Source organism: Symphalangus syndactylus, chromosome 12 (genome assembly GCF_028878055.3).
Source record: "Symphalangus syndactylus isolate Jambi chromosome 12, NHGRI_mSymSyn1-v2.1_pri, whole genome shotgun sequence".
NCBI lineage: Eukaryota > Metazoa > Chordata > Mammalia > Primates > Hylobatidae > Symphalangus > Symphalangus syndactylus.
Window position 1 is genome coordinate 28,314,766 of NC_072441.2, and position 23,138 is coordinate 28,337,903.

At 34.6% G+C, this 23,138-nt stretch overlaps 1 protein-coding gene across 4 annotated transcripts in view; it reads right to left on the minus strand.

Moving 5' to 3' along the window:
* Nucleotides 1-23,138, minus strand: part of LRRIQ3 (leucine rich repeats and IQ motif containing 3) — a 416,288-nt gene that overhangs the window by 311,573 nt on the left and 81,577 nt on the right. For all 4 annotated transcript variants that reach the window (XR_010117296.1, XM_063624032.1, XM_063624031.1 and 1 more), the window contains exon 5: nt 14,554-14,710. Coding sequence is in view for 3 of the 4 variants with exons in the window: in XM_063624032.1 (XP_063480102.1) it covers nt 14,554-14,710 (157 nt within the window). In the remaining variant the exon portion in view is untranslated. The remainder of the gene's footprint in view (nt 1-14,553; nt 14,711-23,138) is intronic.

A 23,138-nucleotide genomic window follows, 5' to 3' on the forward strand; every position in this document is an offset into this window, starting at 1 on the left:
AAAGTAAACACAATAGCTATGCCCTCTTCTTCTTTATTTCCTCTTCTTTCTGGCTGGTTAGAATGAAAGCATAATGACTGGATCTGGTGAAACTATTGTGGACCACGAGAGGACCTGCAAAATAGAGGCCATGTATGCTGGAGCAACAGGATGGAAGGAGTGAAGAACTCTGAGAATATTATGATGCAGGGTTGTTATACCAGCGATGCACTATCTCTTGATTTTTATGTGAGAGAACAGTTGTTTTGTTTAAGTCGCTATTAGGGATGATTACTCCCAATTCTAACTACTGCATTCTCTTCCTTCTTTATTATTTCTCTCATAGAACTGTTCAGGTAAATTTTTACTCGTGTCTGTATATACACATCCATGACATGTATGACAAAATTTTGTCTTTAAAAATGTAACATTAGTTAAGTTATTTAAAGGCATATGTGTTGTGAACTATTATAACTAAGATATTGGGAAGGAAATTTGTTAAATATATTATGCCTAAATAAATCTCATAAGCAACTTACATTAAGCACAGGAATTCTAGCTAATGAGTAAGAATGCTTTTTTATGTAGACAGTATATTCAATATTGGATACTTTTATACTCTGAAATCATAGCCATATATAACTACACCATGGTCACATGGGAAGATAGCAAATAAAAAACGTAAAAATACATTTAGGTCATTACCGCTAACTTATAAGTTTATCCAAAACATTCCTAATCTAAGTGTTACTTTACTATCATATAGTTATATTTAAAAAGAAATGATAAAAGTTATATCTGATGGAGATGTTTAGCAGAGGGTCTCAAACATTTTGGTCACAGGACTCCTTTATTTGCTTCAAAATTATGAGGTCCCTAAAATCTTTTATTTATGTGTATTATATTCTTTCAATATTTACCATACTAGAAATTCAAAGTGTAAAAGGTTTAAAGTATGTATTAATTTATTTAAAATAACAATTAGAAACCCACTTTATTTTCATGAAATTACACATTATTATAAAACAGAACTATATTTCAAAAAAAATAACTGTTAAGAGTGGGATTGGTCTATATATATATATATTTTTTTTTTTGAGACGGAGTCTCGCTCTGTTGCCCAGGCTGGAGTGCAGTGGCACAGTCTTGGCTCACTGCAAGCTCCGCCTCCCGGGTTCACGCCATTCTCCTGCCTCAGCCTCTCTGAGTAGCTGGGACTACAGGCGCCCGCCACCACGCCCGGCTAATTTTTTGTATTTTTTTAGTAGAGACGGGGTTTCACCATGGTCTTGATCTCCTGACCTCGTGATCCACCCGCCTCAACCTCCCAAAGTGCTGGGATTACAAGAGTGAGCCACCGCGCCCAGCCTGGTCTATATTTTTAAGAATAGATTTTGTGTCTGGCTTAATAGATAACCCAGAGATTTTCATATCTGTTTATATATTAAATCTCTTATTGTATCATGTTATGCAGCCTCTGGAAAAACTCCATGATACAGTAATGGGAGAATAAGAATCAAAAAGGAAAATACTGTTTTAGTATTATTATAAAAGCTATATTGGTATGGTGGATCCTTTAAAAAGATTTCAGGAACCTAAGGTGGTCCCTGAACTACACTTTGAGAACCACTATTATACAGAATAACTACAAAGATAAATCTTACAAAACTGGACCAATTATAGGAAAGCCAGTCAAAAGGAATGAAAATTCTCAAGGTTATAACTTCCTCCTTTGGCTTGGAGAAGTTTAATCGTCTGAAGCCTCCTCTCAACTTGTTAAAGTCATTCTCAGTCCAGCTTTGCTCCATTGCTGGTGAGGAGCTGCATTCCTTTGGAGGGAGAGAGGTGCTCTGATTTTTAGAATTTTCAGCTTTTCTGCTCTGTTTTTTCCCCATCTTTGTGGTTTTATCTACCTTTGGTCTTTGATGATGGTGATGCACAGATGGGGTTTTGGTGTGGATGTCCTTTCTGTTTGTTAGCTTTCCTTCTAACAGTCAGGACCCTCAACTGCAGGTCTGTTGGAGTTTGCTGGAGGTCCACTCCAGACCCTATTTGCCTGGGTATCAGCAGTGGAGGCTTCAGAACAGCAAATATTGCTGAACAGCAAATGTTGCTGCCTGATCGTTCCTCTGGAAGTTTCGTCTCAGAGGGGTACCCGGCCATGTGGAGCATCAGTCTGCCCCTACTGGGGGATGCCTCCCAGTTAGGCTACTCAGGGGTCAGGGATCCACTTGAGGAGGCAGTCTGTCTGTTCTCAGATCTCAAACTCCATGCTGGGAGAGCCACTACTCTCTTCAAAGCTGCCAGACAGGGACATTTAAGTCTGCAGAGGTTTCTGCTGCCTTTTGGAGGAAGTTCGAACACATCGCAAAGAAGCTAAAATCCTTGAAAAAATATTAGACAAATGGCTTACTAGAATAACCAGTGTAGAGAAGTCCTTAAATGACTTGATGGAGCTGAAAACCATGGCACGAGAACTACATAACGAATGCACAAGCTTCAGTAGCTGATTCAATCAACTGGAAGAAAGGGTATCAGTGATTGAAGATCAAATGAATGAAATGAAGTGAGAAGAGAAGTTTAGAGAAAAAAGAGTAAAAAGTAATGAACAAAGCCTCCAAGAAATATGGGACTATGTGAAAAGACCAAATCTACTTCTCATTGGTGTACCTGAAAGTGACAGGGAGAATGGAATCAAGTTGGAAAACACTCTGTAGGATATTACCCAGGAGAACTTCCCCAGCCTAGCAAGGCAGGCCAACATTCAAATTCAGGAAATACAGAGAACGCCACAAAGATACTCCTTGAGAAGAGCAACTCCAAGACACATAATTGTCAGATTCACCAAAGTTGAAATGAAGGAAAAAATGTTGAGGGCAGCCAGAGAGAAATGTTGGGTTACCCACAAAAGGAAGCCCATCAGACTAACAGTGGATCTCTCAGCAGAAACTCTACAAGCCAGAAGAGAGTGGGGGCCAATATTCAACATTCTTCAAGAAAAGAATTTTCAACCCAGAATTTCATATCCAGCCAAACTAAGCTTCATAAGTGAAGGAGAAATAAAATCCTTTACAGACAAGCAAATGTTGAGAGATTTTGTCAACACCCTAAAAGAGCTCCTGAAGGAAGCACTAAACATGGAAAGGAACAACTGGTACCAGCCACTGCAAAAATATGCCAAATTGTAAAGACCATAGATGCTAGGAAGAAACTGCATCAACTAATGAGCAAAATAACCAGCTAACATCATAATGACAGGATCAAATTCACACATAACAATATTAACCTTAAATGTAAATGGGATAAATGCTCCAATTAAAAGACACAGACTGGCAAGTTGGATAAAGAGTCAAGACCCATCAGTGTGCTGTATTCAGGAGACCCATCTCACATGCAGAGACACACATAAGCTCAAAATAAAGGGATGGAGGAAGATTTACCAAGCAAATAGAAAACAAAAAAAGGCAGGGGTTGCAATCCTAGCCTCTGATAAAACAGACTTAAACCAAAAGATCAAAAGAGACAAAGAAGGCCATTACATAATGGTAAAGGGATCAATTGAACAAGAAGAGCTAACTATCCTAAATATATATGCACCCAATACAAAAGCACCCAGATTCATAAAGCAAGTCTTTAGAGACCTACAGAGAGACTTAGACTCCGACACAAAAATAACGGGAGACTTTAACTCCCCACTGTCAACATTAGGCAGATTGACGAGACAGAAAGTTAACAAGGATATCCAGGAATTGAACTCAGCTCTGCATGAAGTGGACCTAATAGACATCTACAGAACTCTCCACCCCAAATCAACAGAATATACATTCTTCTCAGCACCACATCTCACTTATTCCAAAATTGACCATATAGTTAGAAGTAAAGCACTCCTCAGCAAATGTAAAAGAACAGAAATTATAACAAACTGTCTTTCAGACCACAGTGCAATCAAACTAGAACTCAGGATTAAGAAACTCACTCAAAACCGCTCAACTACATGGAAACTGAACAACTTGCTCCTGAATGACTACTGGGTACATAACAAAATGAAGGCAGAAATAAAGATGTTCTTTGAAACCAATGAGAAAAAAGATACAACATACCAGAATCTCTGGGACACATTCAAAGCAGTGTGTAGAGGGAAATTTATAGCACTAAATGCCCACAAGACAAAGCAGGAAAGATCTAAAATTGACACACTAACATCACAATTAAAAGAACTAGAGACGCCAGAGCGAACACATTCAAAAGCTAGCAGAAGGCAAGAAATAACTAAGATCAGAGAAAAACTGAAGGAGATTGAGACACAAAGAAACTCTTAAAAAAAATCTATGAATTTAGGAGCTGGTTTTTTGAAAAGATCAACAAAATTGATAGACCACTAGCAAGATTAATAAAGAAGAAAAGAGAGAACAATCAAATAGACCCACTAAAAAATGATAAAGGGGATATCACCACCAATCCCACAGAAATACAAACTACCATCAGAGAATACTATAAACACCTCTATGCAAATAAACTAGAAAATCTAGAAGAAATGGATAAATTCCTGGACACATACACCCTCCCAAGACTAAACCAGGAAGAAGCAGAATCCCTGAATAGACTAATAACAGCCTCTGAAATTGAGGCAATAATTAATAGCCTACCAACCAAAAAAAGTCCAGGACCAGACGGATTCACAGCCGAATTCTACCAGAGGTACAAGGAGGAGATGGTACCATTACTTCTGAAAATATTATATTCAATAGAAAGAGAGAGAATCCTCCCTAACACATTTTATGAGGCCAGCAACATCCTGATACCAAAGACTAGCAGAGACACAACAAAAAAAGAGAATTTTAGACCAATATCCCTGATGAACATCAATGCAAAAATCCTCAATAAAATACTGGCAAACTGAATCCAGCAACACATCAAAAAGCTTATCCACCATGAACAAGTGTGCTTCATCCCTGGGATGCAGGGCTGGTTCAACATACTCAAATCAATAAATGTAATCCATCTTATAAACAGAACCAAAGACAAAAACCACATGATTATCTCAATAGATGCAGAAAGGCCTTTGACAAAATTCAACAGCCCTTCATGCTAAAAACTCTCAATAAATTAGATATTAATGGGACGTATCTCAAAATAATAAGAGCTATTTATGACAAACCCACAACAAATACCATACTGAATAAGCCAAAACTGGAAGCATTCCCTTTGAAAACTGGCACAAGACAGGGATGCCCTCTCTCACCACTCCTATTTAACATAGTGTTGGAATTTCTGGCCAGGGCTGTCAGGCAAGAGAAAGAAATAAAGAGGATTCAATTAGGAAAAATGGAAGTCAAATTGCCCCTGTTTGCCGATGACATGATTGTATATCTAGAAAACCCCATCGTCTCAGCCCAAAATCTCCTTAAGCTGATAAGCAACTTCAGCAAAGTCTCAGGATACAAAATCAATGTGCAAAAATCACAAGCATTCCTATACACCAATAACAGACAAACAGAAAGCCAAATCATGAGTGAACTCCCATTCACAATTGCTTCAAAGAGAGTAAAATACCTAAGAATCCAACTTACAAGGGATGTGAAGGACCTCTTCAGGGAGAACTACAAACCACTGCTCAACAAAATGAAAGAGGACACAAACAAATGGAAGAACATTCCATACTCATGGATAGGAAGAATCAATATCATGAAAATGGCCATATTGCCCAAGGTAATTTATAGATTCAATGCCATCCCTATCAAGCTACCAATGACTTTCTTCACGGAATTGGAAAAAACTACTTTAAAGTTCATATGGAACCAAAAAATAGCCTGCATTGCCAAGACAATCCTAAGCCAAAAGAACAAAGCTGGAGGCATCATGCTACCTGACTTCAAGCTATACTATAAGGCTACAGTAACCAAAACAGCGCGGTACTGGTACCAAAACAGAGTTATAAGGCAATGGAATAGAACAGAGCCCTCAGAAATAATACCACACATCTACAACCATCTGATCTTTGACAAACCTGCAAAAACAAGAAATGGGGAAAGGATTCCCTATTTAATACATGGTGCTGGGAAAACTGGCTAGCCACATGTAGAAAGCTGAAACTGGATGCCTTCCTTACACCTAACACAAAAATTAATTCAAGATGGATTAAAGACTTACATGTTAGACCTAAAACCATAAAAACCCTGGAAGAAAACCTAGGCAATACCATTCAGGACATAGGCATGGGCAAGGACTTCATGTCTAAAATACCAAAAGCAATGGCAACAAAAGCCAAAATTGACAAATGGGATCTAATTAAACTAAAGAGCTTTGCACAGCAAAAGAAACTACCATCAGAGTGAACAGGCAATCTACAGAACAGGAGAAAATTTTTGCAATCTACTCATCTGACAAAGGGCTAATATCCAGAATCTACAAAGCACTGAAACAAACTTACAAGAAAAAAACAAACAACCCCATCAAAAAGTGGGCAAACGATATGAACCGACACTTCTCAAAAGAAGACATTTATGCAGCCAACAGACACATGAAAAAATGCTCATCATCACTGGCCATCAGAGAAATGCAAATCAAAACCCCAATGAGATACCATCCCACACCAGTTAGAATGGCCATCATGAAAAAGTCAGGAAACAACAGGTGCCAGAGAGGATGTGGAGAAATAGGAACACTTTTATACTGTTGATGGGACTGTAAACTAGTTCAACCATTGTGGAAGACAGTGTAGCAATTCCTCAGGGATCTTGAACTAGAAATATTATTTGATCCAGCCATCCCATTACTGGGTATATATCCAAAGGATTATAAATCATGCTGCTATAAAGACACATGCACATGTATGTTTATTGTGGCACTATTCACAATAGCAAAGACTTGGAACCAACCCAAATGTCCAGCAATGATAGACTGGATTAAGAAAATGTGGCACATACACACCATGGAATACTATGCAGCCACAAAAAATGATGAGTTCATGTCCTTTGTAGAGACATGGATGAATCTGGAAACCATCATTCTCAGCAAACTATCACAAGGACAAAAAACCAAACACCGCATGTTCTCACTCGTAGGTGGGAACTGAACAATGAGAACACTTGGACACAGTAAGGGGAACATCACACACTGGGGCCTGTCATATGGTGGGGGGAGCGGGGAGGGATAGCATTAGAAGATATACCTAATGTAAATGACGAGTTAATGGGTGCAGCCCACCAACCTGGCACATATATACGTATGTAACAAACCTGCACGCTGTGCACATGTACTCTAGAACTTAAAGTATAATTTTAAAAAAAAAGAAAATTCTCAAGTTTGTAAGAGAATGTATTTGGAGACTATCAAGAGGACAAAGTAGATGAGAAAAAACATTCTTCATAGTTTATCTCAGATCAAGAGGGAAAATAATATTTAGAGAAGAATAAAAATGAAACTACTAGTCTCCAAATTATTTGATACCAATACAGTATTATCTTCACTGAGCGGTAAATAAAGGTATAATGTTGAATGTTTTCATTAAGAACTAATTTAAAAATTGCCTAAGAACTTGAATAAACATTTCTTCAAAGAAGACGCAGAAATGCCTCAAAAGTATATAAAAATGCCCAATGAAACTAATCATCAGAAAAATGCAAATCAAAACTGCAATAAGATATTACCTCATATCTGTTAAGATGGCTATTATAAAAAATAGTAAAAGACAAGTGTTGGTAACAATATGAAAAAGTTGAAACTCCTTTGCACTGTTTTTGAAAATGCAAAATGATGTAGCAGCTACGAAAAGCAGGACGGAGGTTCTTTAAAGAATTAAAATTAGAACTATGATATGATTCAGCCATCCCACTTCTGGATATTTATCCAAAAGAACTGAGATCAAGATCTCAAAGACATGAACACTTCCTAGTTCCTTTCTCTTACTCTTTCCCTTTCCTAGGATGTGGCATTTGATAAACCCTCTGTTCAACTCTCTCATTTCCCCAGTGATCTCTATTGACTTTGGCAATTCACACAGCTTTTTACCTCAGATTATGTATTGATCTAGCACCCACTTGCTGCTTTTCGAAACCAATTCTGCAATTACTTGGCTTGAAACCTTTCTTATCCACATATATGGAGCTAGGTATAATAAATGGTATCAAAGATGGGTTTCTCCAGAAAGGGCTATAGCCTCCCTTCTAAGCCATCAATATTGCTTCCTTGGACCTTAAAGGCTGAACTAAAATTATCTTTAGCCTCTGGTAGCTCTAGTATCTTCCCTATAGATTCTTCTGATAAATTCTTATACTTCTACCTAAGTACACACTAAAAACCACTACTTCTCAGAATTCCTAATACTGAGGACAACTCCAGCTTCTTATGAGACCCATTAGTTGCAGGTGGCTGACTGACTAAACTGTACTTCATTGTTTATATTTCCCTCATTTCCATTCTTTATAAAATCAACCTCTGCCCAGTGAGATTTTTCTAGCTCTTCCCCATCCCCTACAAGTTCTAGCATAGAACTTGACTGATTGCAAGTTTTTAGGCCTTATGCTTTACTACAGTGCCTGGAATATTGTAAATACTCAGTAAATATCTATTTAAAATAAATTGCATTACTGGTGGAACCCGAAAATGAGAGTTATACAATAACAAAGGACTACCTTTAGAGTAGATGTAAGACTGTCATCACAAAGCTCATTTCTTAGCATTAGTTAAGCTAGAACAAATCCCAGAAACCGAATAATAATAACATTTTACTTTCCAGCATAAGGAAACACACTATTTCACAAAACAATGACATAAATTGACCCCCAAAATAAAAATATTTAAACATATTTTTTAACATTCTATATTATAAAAGAAGGTGACCAGTTCCACATTTCCTAAATCTCATAGAGAATCAACTCCTTCACTATTTTCTTAGTATCATTTTCTGTTGAACAAGATAAAAAAGAAGATGAGCAGTAGCTTCAATATTTTGGCTTGTAATATTATGGAACTAATTATTCTCCCTCTATCCTTCCCCCCACCATATTTACCTGAATTTAAAGTAGACATAAAATACTAAAAGCAATCAAACAAGACTAGTTCTTATTGTATGAAATTACAGCAACCTCACCCTGACTTGCCAGCTGTGTTCTGCAACACTCTAGTCACTAAAGCCAGCTACATAGACTGTGATATAAATGCACTCCTGTGCTACGCAATGCAATAGTCCTGAGTAAGGTGAATTCTTCTCTTTCCTCTCTTATATAGGACAGGTGACAAATTATCTCATCTTTTTAATAGTAAAAGGAAAATTACACCTCACCAAAGAATATACATAGATGGTAAGTAAGCATATGAAATGTTCAACATCATACATAATTAAGGGAATTATAAATTAAAGCAACAACGAGGTACTACTGACAACCTATTTGAATGACCAAAATCCAAAACACTGACAATACCAAAAGCTGATGAGGTCTTGTGTAGCAACGGGAACTCTTATTCATTGCTGATGGGAATGAAAAATGGTACAGCTGTTTGTATGACATTCTTGTCATACAATCCAGCAATTGTATTCCTTGGTATTTACCCAAATGAATAAAAAACATGCCCATACAAAAACTTGCATACAATATTTGTAGGAGCTTTATTCATAATTGCCAAAACTTGGAAGCAAACAAGATGTCCTTCAACAGGTGAACTGATGATCTTTCATACAACGGAATATTATTCAGTGCTAAAAATAAAATGTGTGCTCAAAGCCACATGAAAAGGCATAAAGGAGACTTAAACACATATCACCAAGTGAAAGAAGCCAATCTGAAAAGGTTACATACTATATGATTTCAACTATATGACATTTCAGAAAAGGCAAAACTGTGGAGACAGTGAAAAGATCAGTGGTTGCCAGGGGTAAGGTAAGAAGGATAGGCAGAGTACAAAGAATTTTTAGGATAGTGAAACAATTCTGTATACTACAATAGTGAATACATACAATTATACATTTGACAAAACCCATAAAGTGTACAACACCAACAGCGAACCGCAATGGAAACTACGGACTTTAGGTGATAATGATGTGTCAGTATGGGTCCATCTATTTAATAAATTTACCTCTGTGGTGTAGGATGCCAATTGTAGGGTACAGGGAAACTCTCTGTACTTCCCACTCAACTTTGTTATGAAACTAATACTGCTCTAACAAATAAAGTTTATGAATTAAAAAGAAGAGAACTGATGATGTGGCATAAAATATAAAACAGAGGTACCTGAAGGCAATATTTCTATATTTATGTTATCAAAAAAGTAAGTAAATTTTTTTCACAATAAAAACGTTTTTATTTTGTAAATAAAACATATTTGAATTTTTAACAAGATGTATAAACCTTTAGAAAGCAATAATTATCTAAAATTGTATTAACTATGAACACTATTAATATCTTGCTGACTATACATTAATGTATTTTTTCACATCTACGTGGTGTGTGTGTGTGTGTGTTTTGAGACAGTCTTGCTCTTTTGCCCAGGCTGGAGTGCAGTGGTGTGATCTTTGCTCACTGCAACCTCCTCCGCCTCTGGGATTCAAGTGATTCTCATGCCTCAGCCTCCCAAGTAGCTGGGATTTCAGGAGTATACAATCATGCCCAGCTAATTTTTGTATTTTTAGTAGAGATGGGGTCTCACAATGTTGGCCAGGCTGGTCTTGAACTCCTGGCCTCAATTAATCTATCCGCCTTGGCCTTCCTAAGTGCTGAGATTACAGAGCCACCATGGCTGGCCTATGTGGTATAATTAAAAAGTTATCTTGTTGATATTTTTGAGTCCTTATTAAAATTATAATAGATTTAAATACAAACAGCTCATCAGATTTAAAAATATATATTTAAGCCTTTAGAATAATACATCTAATAATAATTAATGGAAAGGTTTCACAGGGAGAATTGTATATGAGAACATTTAATTTTATTTGATCTTACAAAATGGCACTCAACATAGCATGTATATAGTTCCATGAGTCTTATTTATGGGAAAAATTAATCTTTGGAAGCAAAACAAAAATAAATAAAAATATTCTAGAATTCAAGCAAATCAGCAGTTATAAAACAAATCTTACTTTAGTATAGCCGAATGCCAGGTTATTTTATGTCAGGTGTTTTCTGGAGGTGTACAAAGCCATAGAGTACAAGATGTGAACATTCAGTATGTTAGAAGTGGTTCCGAGTAAGAGAGCCCTTTCTGAGAGGTTGTATATGGTTACCCGATAGATAGCTTTCCTCCTTTGCTGATAACCAGGGAGAATCAGGCACCCTCTCCAGAAGATTAAGACAGAGGGTGTGAAATTCCAATTTTCATGCCTCAAGGAGAAAGGGTATTGCTCAAGTTCTAAGAAAAAGATTAGATCATTATCCTAGGAAGTGGACTGTCAAAAAAGATAGAAATTCACAACATATAGACTGATTCTTTTCTTTCCACATGGTTGAAGCAGTAAAGGTTTCTGGCCATCACTTTCTTACTTCACAGATGCTTTCTCTCCTTCCTTACAACACAGGAACTAAATCAACACAAGGAAGCTTCCGATGTATGTGGCAAGGAGTGGGGATGGCGGGGGGAGGAAGGGAGGGGAGCTAGGCTGCCTCTGACATAAATATTTTGGGAAATGCCCCCATCTATTTCCTTTTGGTTCCCACGGGTGTGAGTATCTCTCAGACTATATTCCTTCTAAAATTCATGTTTGAAATATAGGAAGTAGATGAAAGAAGACTATGCCAACAAAGTATAGGTAATAAAGGAATTACAACACAGTCCAGCCTAGGTTACTTACTATAAGTTTATAAGGAATTTGAAGTCAAAGCCCCGGTGGGGTATTGGTGTGTTTGCTATTACTCCCTGAACATATATTTTGCTTAGAACAGCAGTAACCTCCAAGGGAAAGGATCAACGATACCAAAGCCGATTTTAAACATCCTTAGGCATCCTAGCAAAATCTTTCATATTAGTATTCAGATTTTCCTAAAATCTATCATAATAGTATACAAGTTTTCCTTCAATTGGATCTAATTGAACTCCCACAGTTCTGTATTTATGCCAGCCTAATCTGTACCAGTCACAACTACACTTTAATACCTGTAAGCCATGGAAAAATAACGTCCCTAGTAAGTGTCTAGGAAGTGTTCCACATCCTCCATTTCTTCTATTCTGACCCAGCTGCTTTTGTCAAATTCATTCCTCATGGCTTCTGACTTCTGGTTCTTTATCTCATTTACAGTTAGTTCTTGCTCCATAAACACTGGATGTTTATTTGAACATCTAGTTTTGCATTGTGGTATTTCCTAAGTGAATGTAGTCTGAACTCACTCCTCTGTCTCTTCGCACTTTAGGTTCCATAGTTAGGGGAATTATTAAACCCTTTAAGTCAAGCAGGTTTTATTCCCACACAGGAGAAGATTCAGATACTGATTACTTCATCTAATTACTCAACCTTGAATTCTATTCTTGGCTAATCCTTTGTATTGGTTTGCTCATGGCATGTTTTGTTGTTGCTATTGTTTTGTCTTGTTTTTTATGAACTCTCAGTATTAAATGTTCATGTTTTCTCACCTCCACCCCTTTCCCTACTCCTTAATCCTTTCGCTGTTCCTTTAGATTTATCAATTACCACTACAGTTTCTTACAAACCAAACTCCAAGGCACAAGAAATCAGGTAGCTCACTTAGTTGATATTATTATTTTTACCACTCAAAATAATAAAAGATAAAGGAATACTAAGTGAATAAAAAAATACATAATGAATAAAAGAATAATATGTAATTATTATATAAATAATAAAATAAGAATAATGAAAGATAATAATAAAAGAATAATATATCAACTGAGTGAGCTGAAGAGGAAACTACAAATGAAGCCAGCAGAAGATTGAAGGACAATTTTATACAAAGAAAGTATTCATCAAAAAATAAAACTTACAAGTAAAAATAATTTTAATTACTTTAAGAAATTGAGATGAAGACAACTTCTATAATATTCTATGAATGGTGGTTATAAAAAATAAAAATGCACAACACAATGTACGTATTTATCAACTACGAAAGAATAGTTCTTAAAAAGTAATATTAATAATGATATAGTTAGCAGAATTATTAAAAATACAAGGGAGATTTCAAACATTCTTTATAATAAATTTATCTGGAAAAAACTTCATAATATTCAAAATACTTGCAAAACCTTGACAATGGTACATTTTATATAACTTTATACATACTAAAAAATCTTTGGAAAATGAATATTTGATTTCATGCACATATATATTTGCTTGCCACAACACAATATGTACATATAATATATATTTATACACACACACATTGGTTGTCAATATATTCAAATTAGTTACAATTACACAACAAATTGGTTATCAGTATACTGATATCATACTCTCTAATCATACTCTGAAATCATACTCTGTATAAAGTATGTAAAAAAGCAGGTGGTATGCTCTGAAATCTAGTGCTTTTATATTCTAACAGAGGGTCAAAACATACTTCAGATGAACTTTATAATTTTATAATACACACTATCATCTGGAGCAAATTAATACTGTTCGCACTGAGTGCTGATGAGGGACAAGTTTTGAGTAGAATACATTTGCCTTTTGTATCCTATGTTTTTATTCAATGAATAACTTTCACACGATTTAAGGAGATGAGAACATTCCTATGCTATAGCTGGAACACAGGTGTTCATTTGCCTTGAAATAAGACTAATGACAATCTGGACCTTTTGTATTGCCTTCTAACAATGCTAATGCAATAGAAATATTTGTAGTTCAGGCTACTCAAGCAGAGAGCCACATATGAAGGAGCTTATCACAAACCAAGTGCTTTAGAAATTATAGAATGTTCACTCCAGCTAATTCTACTATAATGCTAAGTATTCATTTCTACCATTAATTAGTGTCCAAATCAAAACAAAATTATAAAGATAAAAAAGCACAAATTCTGGAGTCAGAAGACCTGGAGTCCAATCCTACCTATTAATTATGTAGCTTTTGGTAAGTTAATTAACCTCTATGTCTCTTAGTTTTCACATTGATCAAAATGAGATAAAAATATCTATCTATGGTGCTACAGAGAATAAGTTACATACCACTTGCAAAATGTCTAGCACAGTGCCTGGGATATAGTAGGCATTCAATCAACATAAATAAATTTCTTTCTATTTCCACTGTGTCCTCAAAGCAATTTATAATATAGCATCAAACAATGAATGAATGTTGTATTATAGAGTTACCACTCTTTAATAAACTAAATATTTATGTTTTCAACCACTGAGAAGTGGTTTTTATGTTACTATTACTACTTGTAAAAACGAAATAAAAAATTATATATATAAAGCATAAATTATTAAATGGTTGTGGTATACTATTAATGCACCACAAAAATGTATTTGTATTACATTACCATATGACTTTTTACAATCAAAAAATATAAAGCAGGATATTAATAATGTAATGAAGGACATTTAATAGAGACTGAAGAAATAATAGTGCTACCTAAATTATAACTTTAATATCTTAAATAAAAACATTTCAAAGAAAAATAATAAACTAATTGTACTTACATGTTTCCAATATGCAAGCTTTCCCTTTATATTAGTTTCAGGTTTGAAGAAGAGATCCTTAAGGAGTTTATCTTCATACCCTTTGGTTATATAAATCCATTTTGTTTCATATCCTCTAATAATTTTTTCCTGCTGTGTTTTATGGAAAAACACAGGGCTGAATATAAGGGGAGGAGAAAACTATTTGTTAGTTTTTTGCCATTAAAAAACATGAAAATCAGTCATGAGTTCACTTACATCTTAGAAAACATGGTGTTAAATTGAATGTAATAATATATTTATTTTCATAGCATTGTTATATAATGCTACTTAGTAACTAAGATTTGTTCATCAACATTCATCAGAGGATAAATGAATGCTGAGAAATTTCGGCTGACATGAATCTACAAACAATTCTGTACTTACATCTGGCTAAGCATTTTAATAAATAATGGGAAGGAGAATATGTCTAAATTATCTATAGAAACATAAGGTAACCAGTGTGAAGTTATTTTTTTTCCAAACCTAGTGAGGAAGGAACTTTTTAAATGAGGTAACAGTTATTACTATATCACAAAAATTATATTTGTACTTCATTACAAACTAGGAAGTATGCTTTAGAGCAGTATGTCCAACATAATACAAGCCAAAAATAATTTTAAGTTTTTGATTAGCCACACTAAAAAAAAAGTTTGAAAAACAGGTGAGCTTAATTTTAATACTATGCTTTATTTAACTCAATAGATCAAAAATATTACCCAATAAATGGCATCTACAAGCTAACATCATACTCAATGGTCAAAAACTACATGTTTTCCCTCTAAGATTAAAAACAAAGAAAGGATGTAATCTTTCATCAAACCTACTCTATATTGTACTACAATGCCTACTGGTCTAATAAGGCAATAAAAAGAAAACCATAGACCAATCTCACCTTTGAACACAGGCACAAAAATTCTAAATATTAGTGAAAAGAATCTAGTAATGTAAGCAAAGAATAATAACTATGATCATGTATTGTAAAACTCACTACATCAACAAATTAGTGGAAGAAAAAAGTGTGATTATGTAAGTACATACAGGAAAGGCATTGGATAAAATTTAGCAGCCTATCTTTATAGAAATATCTTTGTAAAACAGGATCAAAAGAAACCACATCAATATCATGGAGGTGATTTACCAAAAATCAGCAACATCCATTCTGAGTGATAAAATAATTGTTTGAAGTAAAATGATAAATGAGGTAGATGGTTACCATTATTACCATTATTATTCAATAAGAGAAATAAAATTAACTGAGGAAAGCAAACTTCTCACTTCTAAGATGTTTTAAATAGACTCCACCTATTTACTCCTTCATTCAAAATATTTGTATTAATGACATACAAATTAGTTAGGGTAAAATATACTAAGATAAAACAATTTATAATAATTTAAATAAGGCCGTTTACTTTCTCATGCTGACCAGTCTAGCCTAGTGGAGTAGCTCTGCTCCATAAAGTCATTCGATTTTGTTTTACCATATCCAAAATCACTGCCATCAGCTACATGATGAATGCACTCTAGCCCACAGAATAAGGAAACGTGAAAACAAAGAGGGAACAATAACAATTTAAGCACATAAAATCGAAGTTGTACTCATTACTTCTGCTCACTTTCCAATATAACAACAACAACAAAAAATTGTAGTCTGATGAATATACTTAGCCACGAGAGAGTGTGAATACAATCTCTAGTTTTCAGTTAATTGCCAAAAGAAAAGAAAAGAATGGATGTTAAAGGGAAAAGTAGTTTTCTGCAAATGCTCAATATGTGCCCTGTGAAGAGAAAAAAAAAGTTTCTAACATGATGAACGTTATGTTCTCTACTATGTAGAGACAGATAGTATAGAAATAAAACACAAAATATATAATAAGTAAATTGCTTTTTACATAGGCTGGTCTGGGATAATATTGCTAAGAAGAGACAAGATATAGTGGGTATCACAGAAAAAAACATTCTAGTCAGAGCAAATACCAAGTGCAAAGAACCAGGCAGAAGTATGCTTCATGAGACAAGACCACATTTGGCATGTCTGAAAAACAGAAAGAAGGTCACTGAGATGGAAAGTCATTGCAGAGCTTTGCGCAGAAGAGTGGCTTTGAAAAGGATCATGTTGGGGAGATGATTTTCTGGAATAGAGATGTGAGAAATTCTGTGGAATCTCTTCCCAGGGAAACAATATCTGGTAGAAATTTTTTTTAAGTTATATATCTCTGGAAATTGTCCAACGGGCATACAGCAAAATAAACATCTATTCAAGAAAATCTATTACATCTCAGTGTTAACAGTGAATCTTTGCCATTTAAACCACAATTTTCTCTCTTCTTTCCTCCCTTCCTCCCTCAACCCCAGTTCAGTATGACAGAAGTTCCACCCTGAATAAGTACAGCCAAGAACATAGGATCCCTCTACCACTGGGTCCCAGTTGAGGGCTATTGTATTTTCGCAAGAAATGCATAAATTTATCTCACATCCCGATCCTACCTCCATGTTTCAGAGGTATTATGTCAGGAAAGAATAGCTGAGAGGTCTGGGGCTTTCTTCATCCCTCCAGCTCCCACTGATAGGCAGAAGCTCTAATAAAGGTGCAACAGGTAGAGAATACTGGAGCCCTGGTAGCTCTTACTCCAGATCACTTGTAAGATAGTGATTCTGTGCCAGGTGAGGCAAGTTGAGAAGACTAGAGACTGCTGTCACAGCTGAGCACTCTATTTGTGAATGCCACTCTGAAAAAAGTGAGCCACTGCCTCCTCCCTCTGATCTAGGACAGTGGCACAGTGATTTTGCCCAAGGATAAATGTAGCCCATATGAACGTAGACCCTGAAGTGCTCCCCTCATCCCCTCAAAGTGAACTGACTTTATGAAACAGAGTGTGGAGAATTTCAAATCTAAAGGCACTGTTAAAAAAAGTAGAGGTTATGGTGTTAAGCAATTAAGAGGAGGATGGTAGCTCCATGAGACTAAAAAGGTAAACTGAAGATCAGGTTGAAGTTTTCCAGAGAGAAACAGGAAAAGAGCTAAGAAGAGTACTGGGATTAGAGCAAACAGCAAAAACTGGCCTCAAAGATTACCCTGGAAGGGGCCCCAACATAAAATGAATCAGACAGTGGAGCAATTTATGTTCCAGAGCATTGTTAAAGATAATAGAGCAATCAACCAGCAATTAGTGGAGGATGACATTGGGTTTGATACTAAAAAAGTTCAGACAGCTTAACAGGGAAATCAGAGAAGACAGTCAAAGAAAGCTTATACCACTGTCCTCCCAAGAGCAACATAGCTGGCCAAATAGCTGACTGTAGCTGGTGCATGCTCTGAGGAGCAATATCAGAGGCTGCACAATACAGGGAAAATAGACTTCACTAAAATAGTCCAGCCAAGTTATTAAACAAATAAATCACAACAAGAAACTGTGGGTGGGGCTACAGTATCCCGGATTGTTATGATACATTACCTAAAATGTCTAATTTTAAACAAAATGTTATTAGGCACAGAAACACAAAAATGTAAATTATATACAAAATAGGGCAGACAACAGAAACCAACATAGAAAGGGCCCAGACCACAGGCCAAACAAAGACTTCAAAGCACGTGTTATAAGTATGTTGAAAGAAAATCAAGCTTAAGTAAGTAAATACGCTTAAAAGAAATCAAATACAGTTAAAGGCATGATAACAATGCCTTTTCAAATAAAGACTATCAATAACGGCATAAAAATAATTTAAAAAAACCAAAAAAATTGCAACTGAGAAGTACAATAACTGAAACAAAAAAATTTTACTATGGTGGCTCAACAGATTATGCTGAAAAACAGAAATAAAATGAAGACAAGTGAACAGACCCACAAAAAGTTGAGGGATACAATTAAGTCCACCGGTACAAATAATGGCAGTACAAGAAAATAAGAGAGACAGAGAGAAAAAGGCATAAAATAAATATTAGAATAATAGCTAAAAATTCTAAAACTTGATTTTGAAAAATTAATCTACACATCCGAGAAATCCAATGAACGTAAAGAGGTCCACATCCAGACACATCATAGTAAAACTACTGAACTGTAAAGATAATCTTGAAAATATCTTCTTGAACTCAAGAAAAATGATGAGTCATGTCCAAAGGAACCCCAGTAAAATTAACTATGGCTCTCTTATGAGAAACAATGGAAGCCAGAAGGCAGTAGTATGACATTGTCAAAGTTCTGAAAGAAGAAAAAGAAGAAAGAAATTCAATCAACAATCTTAAATCCAGAAAATATGATCTTTCGAAACTGAAGGTGAAATAACAATGTTTCCAGATGAATACAAGCTAAAATGATTTACTTCTAGCAGCATGCTTTTTACCAGCTAATAAAGGAAGTTCTCTTTAGGCTGAAGTCAAGAGACCACCATGCTTTTTAAGATTAAAAAAAGCAGAGTGCTGGCAAAGCTAATTATGTAATTATTAATCGGTATAAATGCATATTTTTTCTCTTAACTAATTGAAAAAGTAATTATATTAACATATATATATAAACCCCCTCTCTCTTTCTCTCTCTCTCTATGTATATATATATACACACAATTATATATATAATTGTATCATTTTATGTGTATATTGTTATATATATACACATATATATAATTGTATTGTTGGATCTATAACATATAGACATATTTTGACAATAAGAGCACAAGGAGGCAGGTGAGAGCAAAGTTGGAATAGTGAAACTACCCCAAATGGTAGCTCAAATCCATAAAAATTAAGAGAACTAAAAATGATAAATAGAAATATTAATATAACAAACTCTATGAATATATCCATTCATCTTTTAGTTTCTTTAAAAAGCTTACAGTTTTATAATGTAACAATTATAGTCACAAACTATTGGATTTGTAACATGTATAGATGTAATATGTCTAATTTAATAGTACAAAAAGTGGGGAAAGGGAATAATGCTATATGGAAGTAATGTTTCCATATCTCACTAGACTTAAGTTAGTGTAAATATGAAGTAGACAAGATAAGTTAAAGTGTATATTGTAAGGCCTAATAAAAGCACCAAGATGACGCCTGTAATCCCAGCACTTTGGGAGGCCGAGGTGGGCGGATCATGAGGTCAGGAGATCAAGACCATTCTGGCTAACACAGTGAAACCCCATCTCTACTAAAAATACAAAAAATTAGCCAGGCGTGGTGGCAGGCGCCTGTAGTCCCAGCTACTCAGGAGGCTGAGGCAGGAGAATGGCATGAACCCGGGAGGCAGAGCTTTCAGTGAGCAGAGACGGAGCCACTGAACTCTAGCCTGGGCAACAGAGCGAGACTCCATCTTAAAAAAAAAAAAAAAAAAAAAAGCACCAAGAAAATCACTAAAAACATACAATTAAAAAATCAATAAAGAAATGTAAATGTTAAGCTATAAAATATTCACTAACAATAAAAGCTGTAAAAGAAGAGAGGAACAAAAAAGATATAAGATATATCTGTGAATAATGTTAAGATTTAAGTTTATTTTAAAATAAATTTCCCTTTTATTCTTAGTATTTTATACAATTATATGATTAATTTTACATGGCTCCTATTTTAAATATAATCTTTAATTTTATTTTCATTTTCTTTCTAAAATACACTATCTTATCTAATGATTTATTTTTTACAATATCTGATAGAAAGTAAACTCATAGAATTGAAGCGGTACAAATAATTTCCACAACCTATAGATGTTAAAACCTAATTTTTATCTCAACAGAAGTATTTATTTACTTTCATGAATTGCTCAAACATTCATTCATTCAAAAAGCACTGTTCTAGACTCTAGGGACCTATTGATTAAAAATCCAAAGTCTAATGATGTTTAGATTAGAAAAACTTCTCAATGGAAGATTATTTTTCTCTTATTATAATGAATTATAAGGACAAAACATTTAAATTTAACTTTTAAAGACACCAATTATTTAATCTCAACATTTCTTTAATATTTCCATCTCATCTTACTTTTACTGGAGACTCCCTAAATGACATTCTAACAGGAAGTGGCTTCTTAATGAACTACTGGCTGGAGGAATTCGGGAATTATCTGGTTGCCTTAGCAATTAAAACTCTCATTACAAAATAGAAAATAACTCAAGAGTTCAAAATAAAATGGAGTGTTTGTAAAACTTTGCTTTGCCTTCAATAAGTAAGTGGCTTCATTAATCCATTAAGATCCTGGCTGGACAGTATGAGACAGCCTAGATCTCAAGATCAAGGTAACCTAGCCAGAAGAGAGGGGTCTTGGATCTTTCATGAAATAACTCAGATTTACTCTAGTTTTCCAAGAATAAAGGCTAAAAAACAGGAGAATTTTAAAATTATGGTATATATTACAGTTTAGCTTCAGGGTCATGAATCTATACTGAGAAAAATACCCATAGCTTTCTTCAGATTCCCAAAGGAATCTGAACCCTCCCACCAAAAAAGTCAAATGTTGGAACAGGTGTTAAAACAACTAAGAATGTTCTAAAAGAGAAGAAAAACAAGACTTGATGACAAAAACCAAATATTAAATGCTTAAAATGCATAATGTAAAATAGAAAATCAATACAAAGAACTAAAACAATATAAATCAGGACATTATTCAATTAAAAATAAGTCCAAAATATACATTCTTTCTTTTTAAAAATCAAAATATATTGATTTTTAAAACCTAAAAACAAAAAACTCCACCACAGCTTAAAACAATAAAACAGAATAATTCTCCAATATAGAAGTTTTTCCACAGCAGAGTACCCAATATTAGAGAAATGTATTGGTGTAGAGAGAATACCAAAATAAAAAATAAAAATCCATACACTGCCCTATACCTGGAGCTCTTGCCCTGGCCCACTGAAATGAAGGTAATACAGTTGCACTATGTTCTTTTGTAACTTTGGAAATATGAGGTCATGTATTAAAGAATACTATCATGGCTTGAAATTTGAAGGCTAGAAAACCAATATAAGGGTCTATTAACAGTTGTCTGAAATGACAACATACAGGCAATCAGATATAAGGCTCACCCCCACTGAACCTGTCAAAGGGTGAGATAATAACTTCAGCAATTTCAGAAAAAAAATTGAGATTTCTTTCTATGGTATTAAATAAAAAACAATTGGGTTAATTATTATTTTACAATTCAATACATAGGTATTATTAACTAAAAAGTATTAGATAATTTTTAAGTTTTCCTCAAAGTTTGTTGCTAATTACCTGGGTTCAGTAGAAAAATACAAGGTAGTGAGCATCAAAATTCAAAGGAAATGTTGATCACAGTAATTTTTAAATGAGAAAGAAGATATATATGTTCAGAATGCTTTAAAAGTACCTACAAAATGCTATCTGCAAAGAGCTTTAAATTTACATATTAATGAAAAACTTTAAGCCATTATGTAAGTATTAATATTTTATGATAATAGGTAATATACCATTAATAAGGTATAAATTGCAGAAGCATGAAGAGCAAAACTTATAAAGACCCATAATTCAAATGATTATTAATTTAAAAGAGTAAATCTGCCCTGTTATGTACTTAGTCTTCAGCTCTATTTGTCCTAAAAAGGAAATGATTAGTTATAATGTAGTGCCACCTTTTAGTTCTTTTCTACTGTAAAACAAAGAAAGGTATATTAAATTATTTAAAAAGAATCATCACAATGATCATCACAATCAGTAAAGGAAAAGTCATTATCGTCTTCAGAACATTTGCATATCAAAATATTTTAAATAGAAGTTAACCAGAACTGATGATAGAAGGTGACTTTCCAGATCACTTTGGCAATTGTTGAAAGTAAAAATATAGATAGATGGAAAAGGTGTGTATATTTTATCACAATTGCAAATATTAACTATCAACATAGCCTTTAAGAGCTACCTCCAACCACCTTCATTCCTGTGGCTCATTTCATTAAAGACTTGACTTAATGACAAGAGTCTCATGTAAAAAGTATGAAGAAAAGATAAGCAAAGTATGAAGAAAAGATAAGGCCTTATTATTTGTATTAACAGTAGTACAATTATTAGCAGAAAGAACAGAAAAACAAATACTGTCTTGATAATATTAATAATATACCAGCTGGGTGAGGTGGCTCATGCCTGTAATCCCAGAACTTTCGGAGGCCAAGGTGGGCAAATCACTTGAGGTCAGGAGTTCCAGGCCAGCCTGGCCAACGTGGTGAAACCCTGTTTCTAGTAATACTACAAAAATTAGCCAGGCATGGTGATGCGCACCTGTAATCCCAGCTACTCAGCCTAGGCTGAGGCAGGAGAATCACTTAAACTCAGGAGGCAGAAGTTGCAGTGAGCTGAGATCGCACCACTGCACTCCAGTCTGGGTGACAGAGCAAGACTGTCTCAAAATAATAGTAATAATACACCATATAACTAGCAATTACTAGTATCAGTAATACAATAATAAAAATAGAATTCTATATATCCATTGACCTGGCAAATCAAATTCTAGAAACTGTTTATAAAGACATTATAATGGATATATAGACACATGTAAATTTACAAGGTTTTGTCCCTATCTTTTTATAATTTAGAGAAAATAGAAACCATAATAATGTCCACCAAG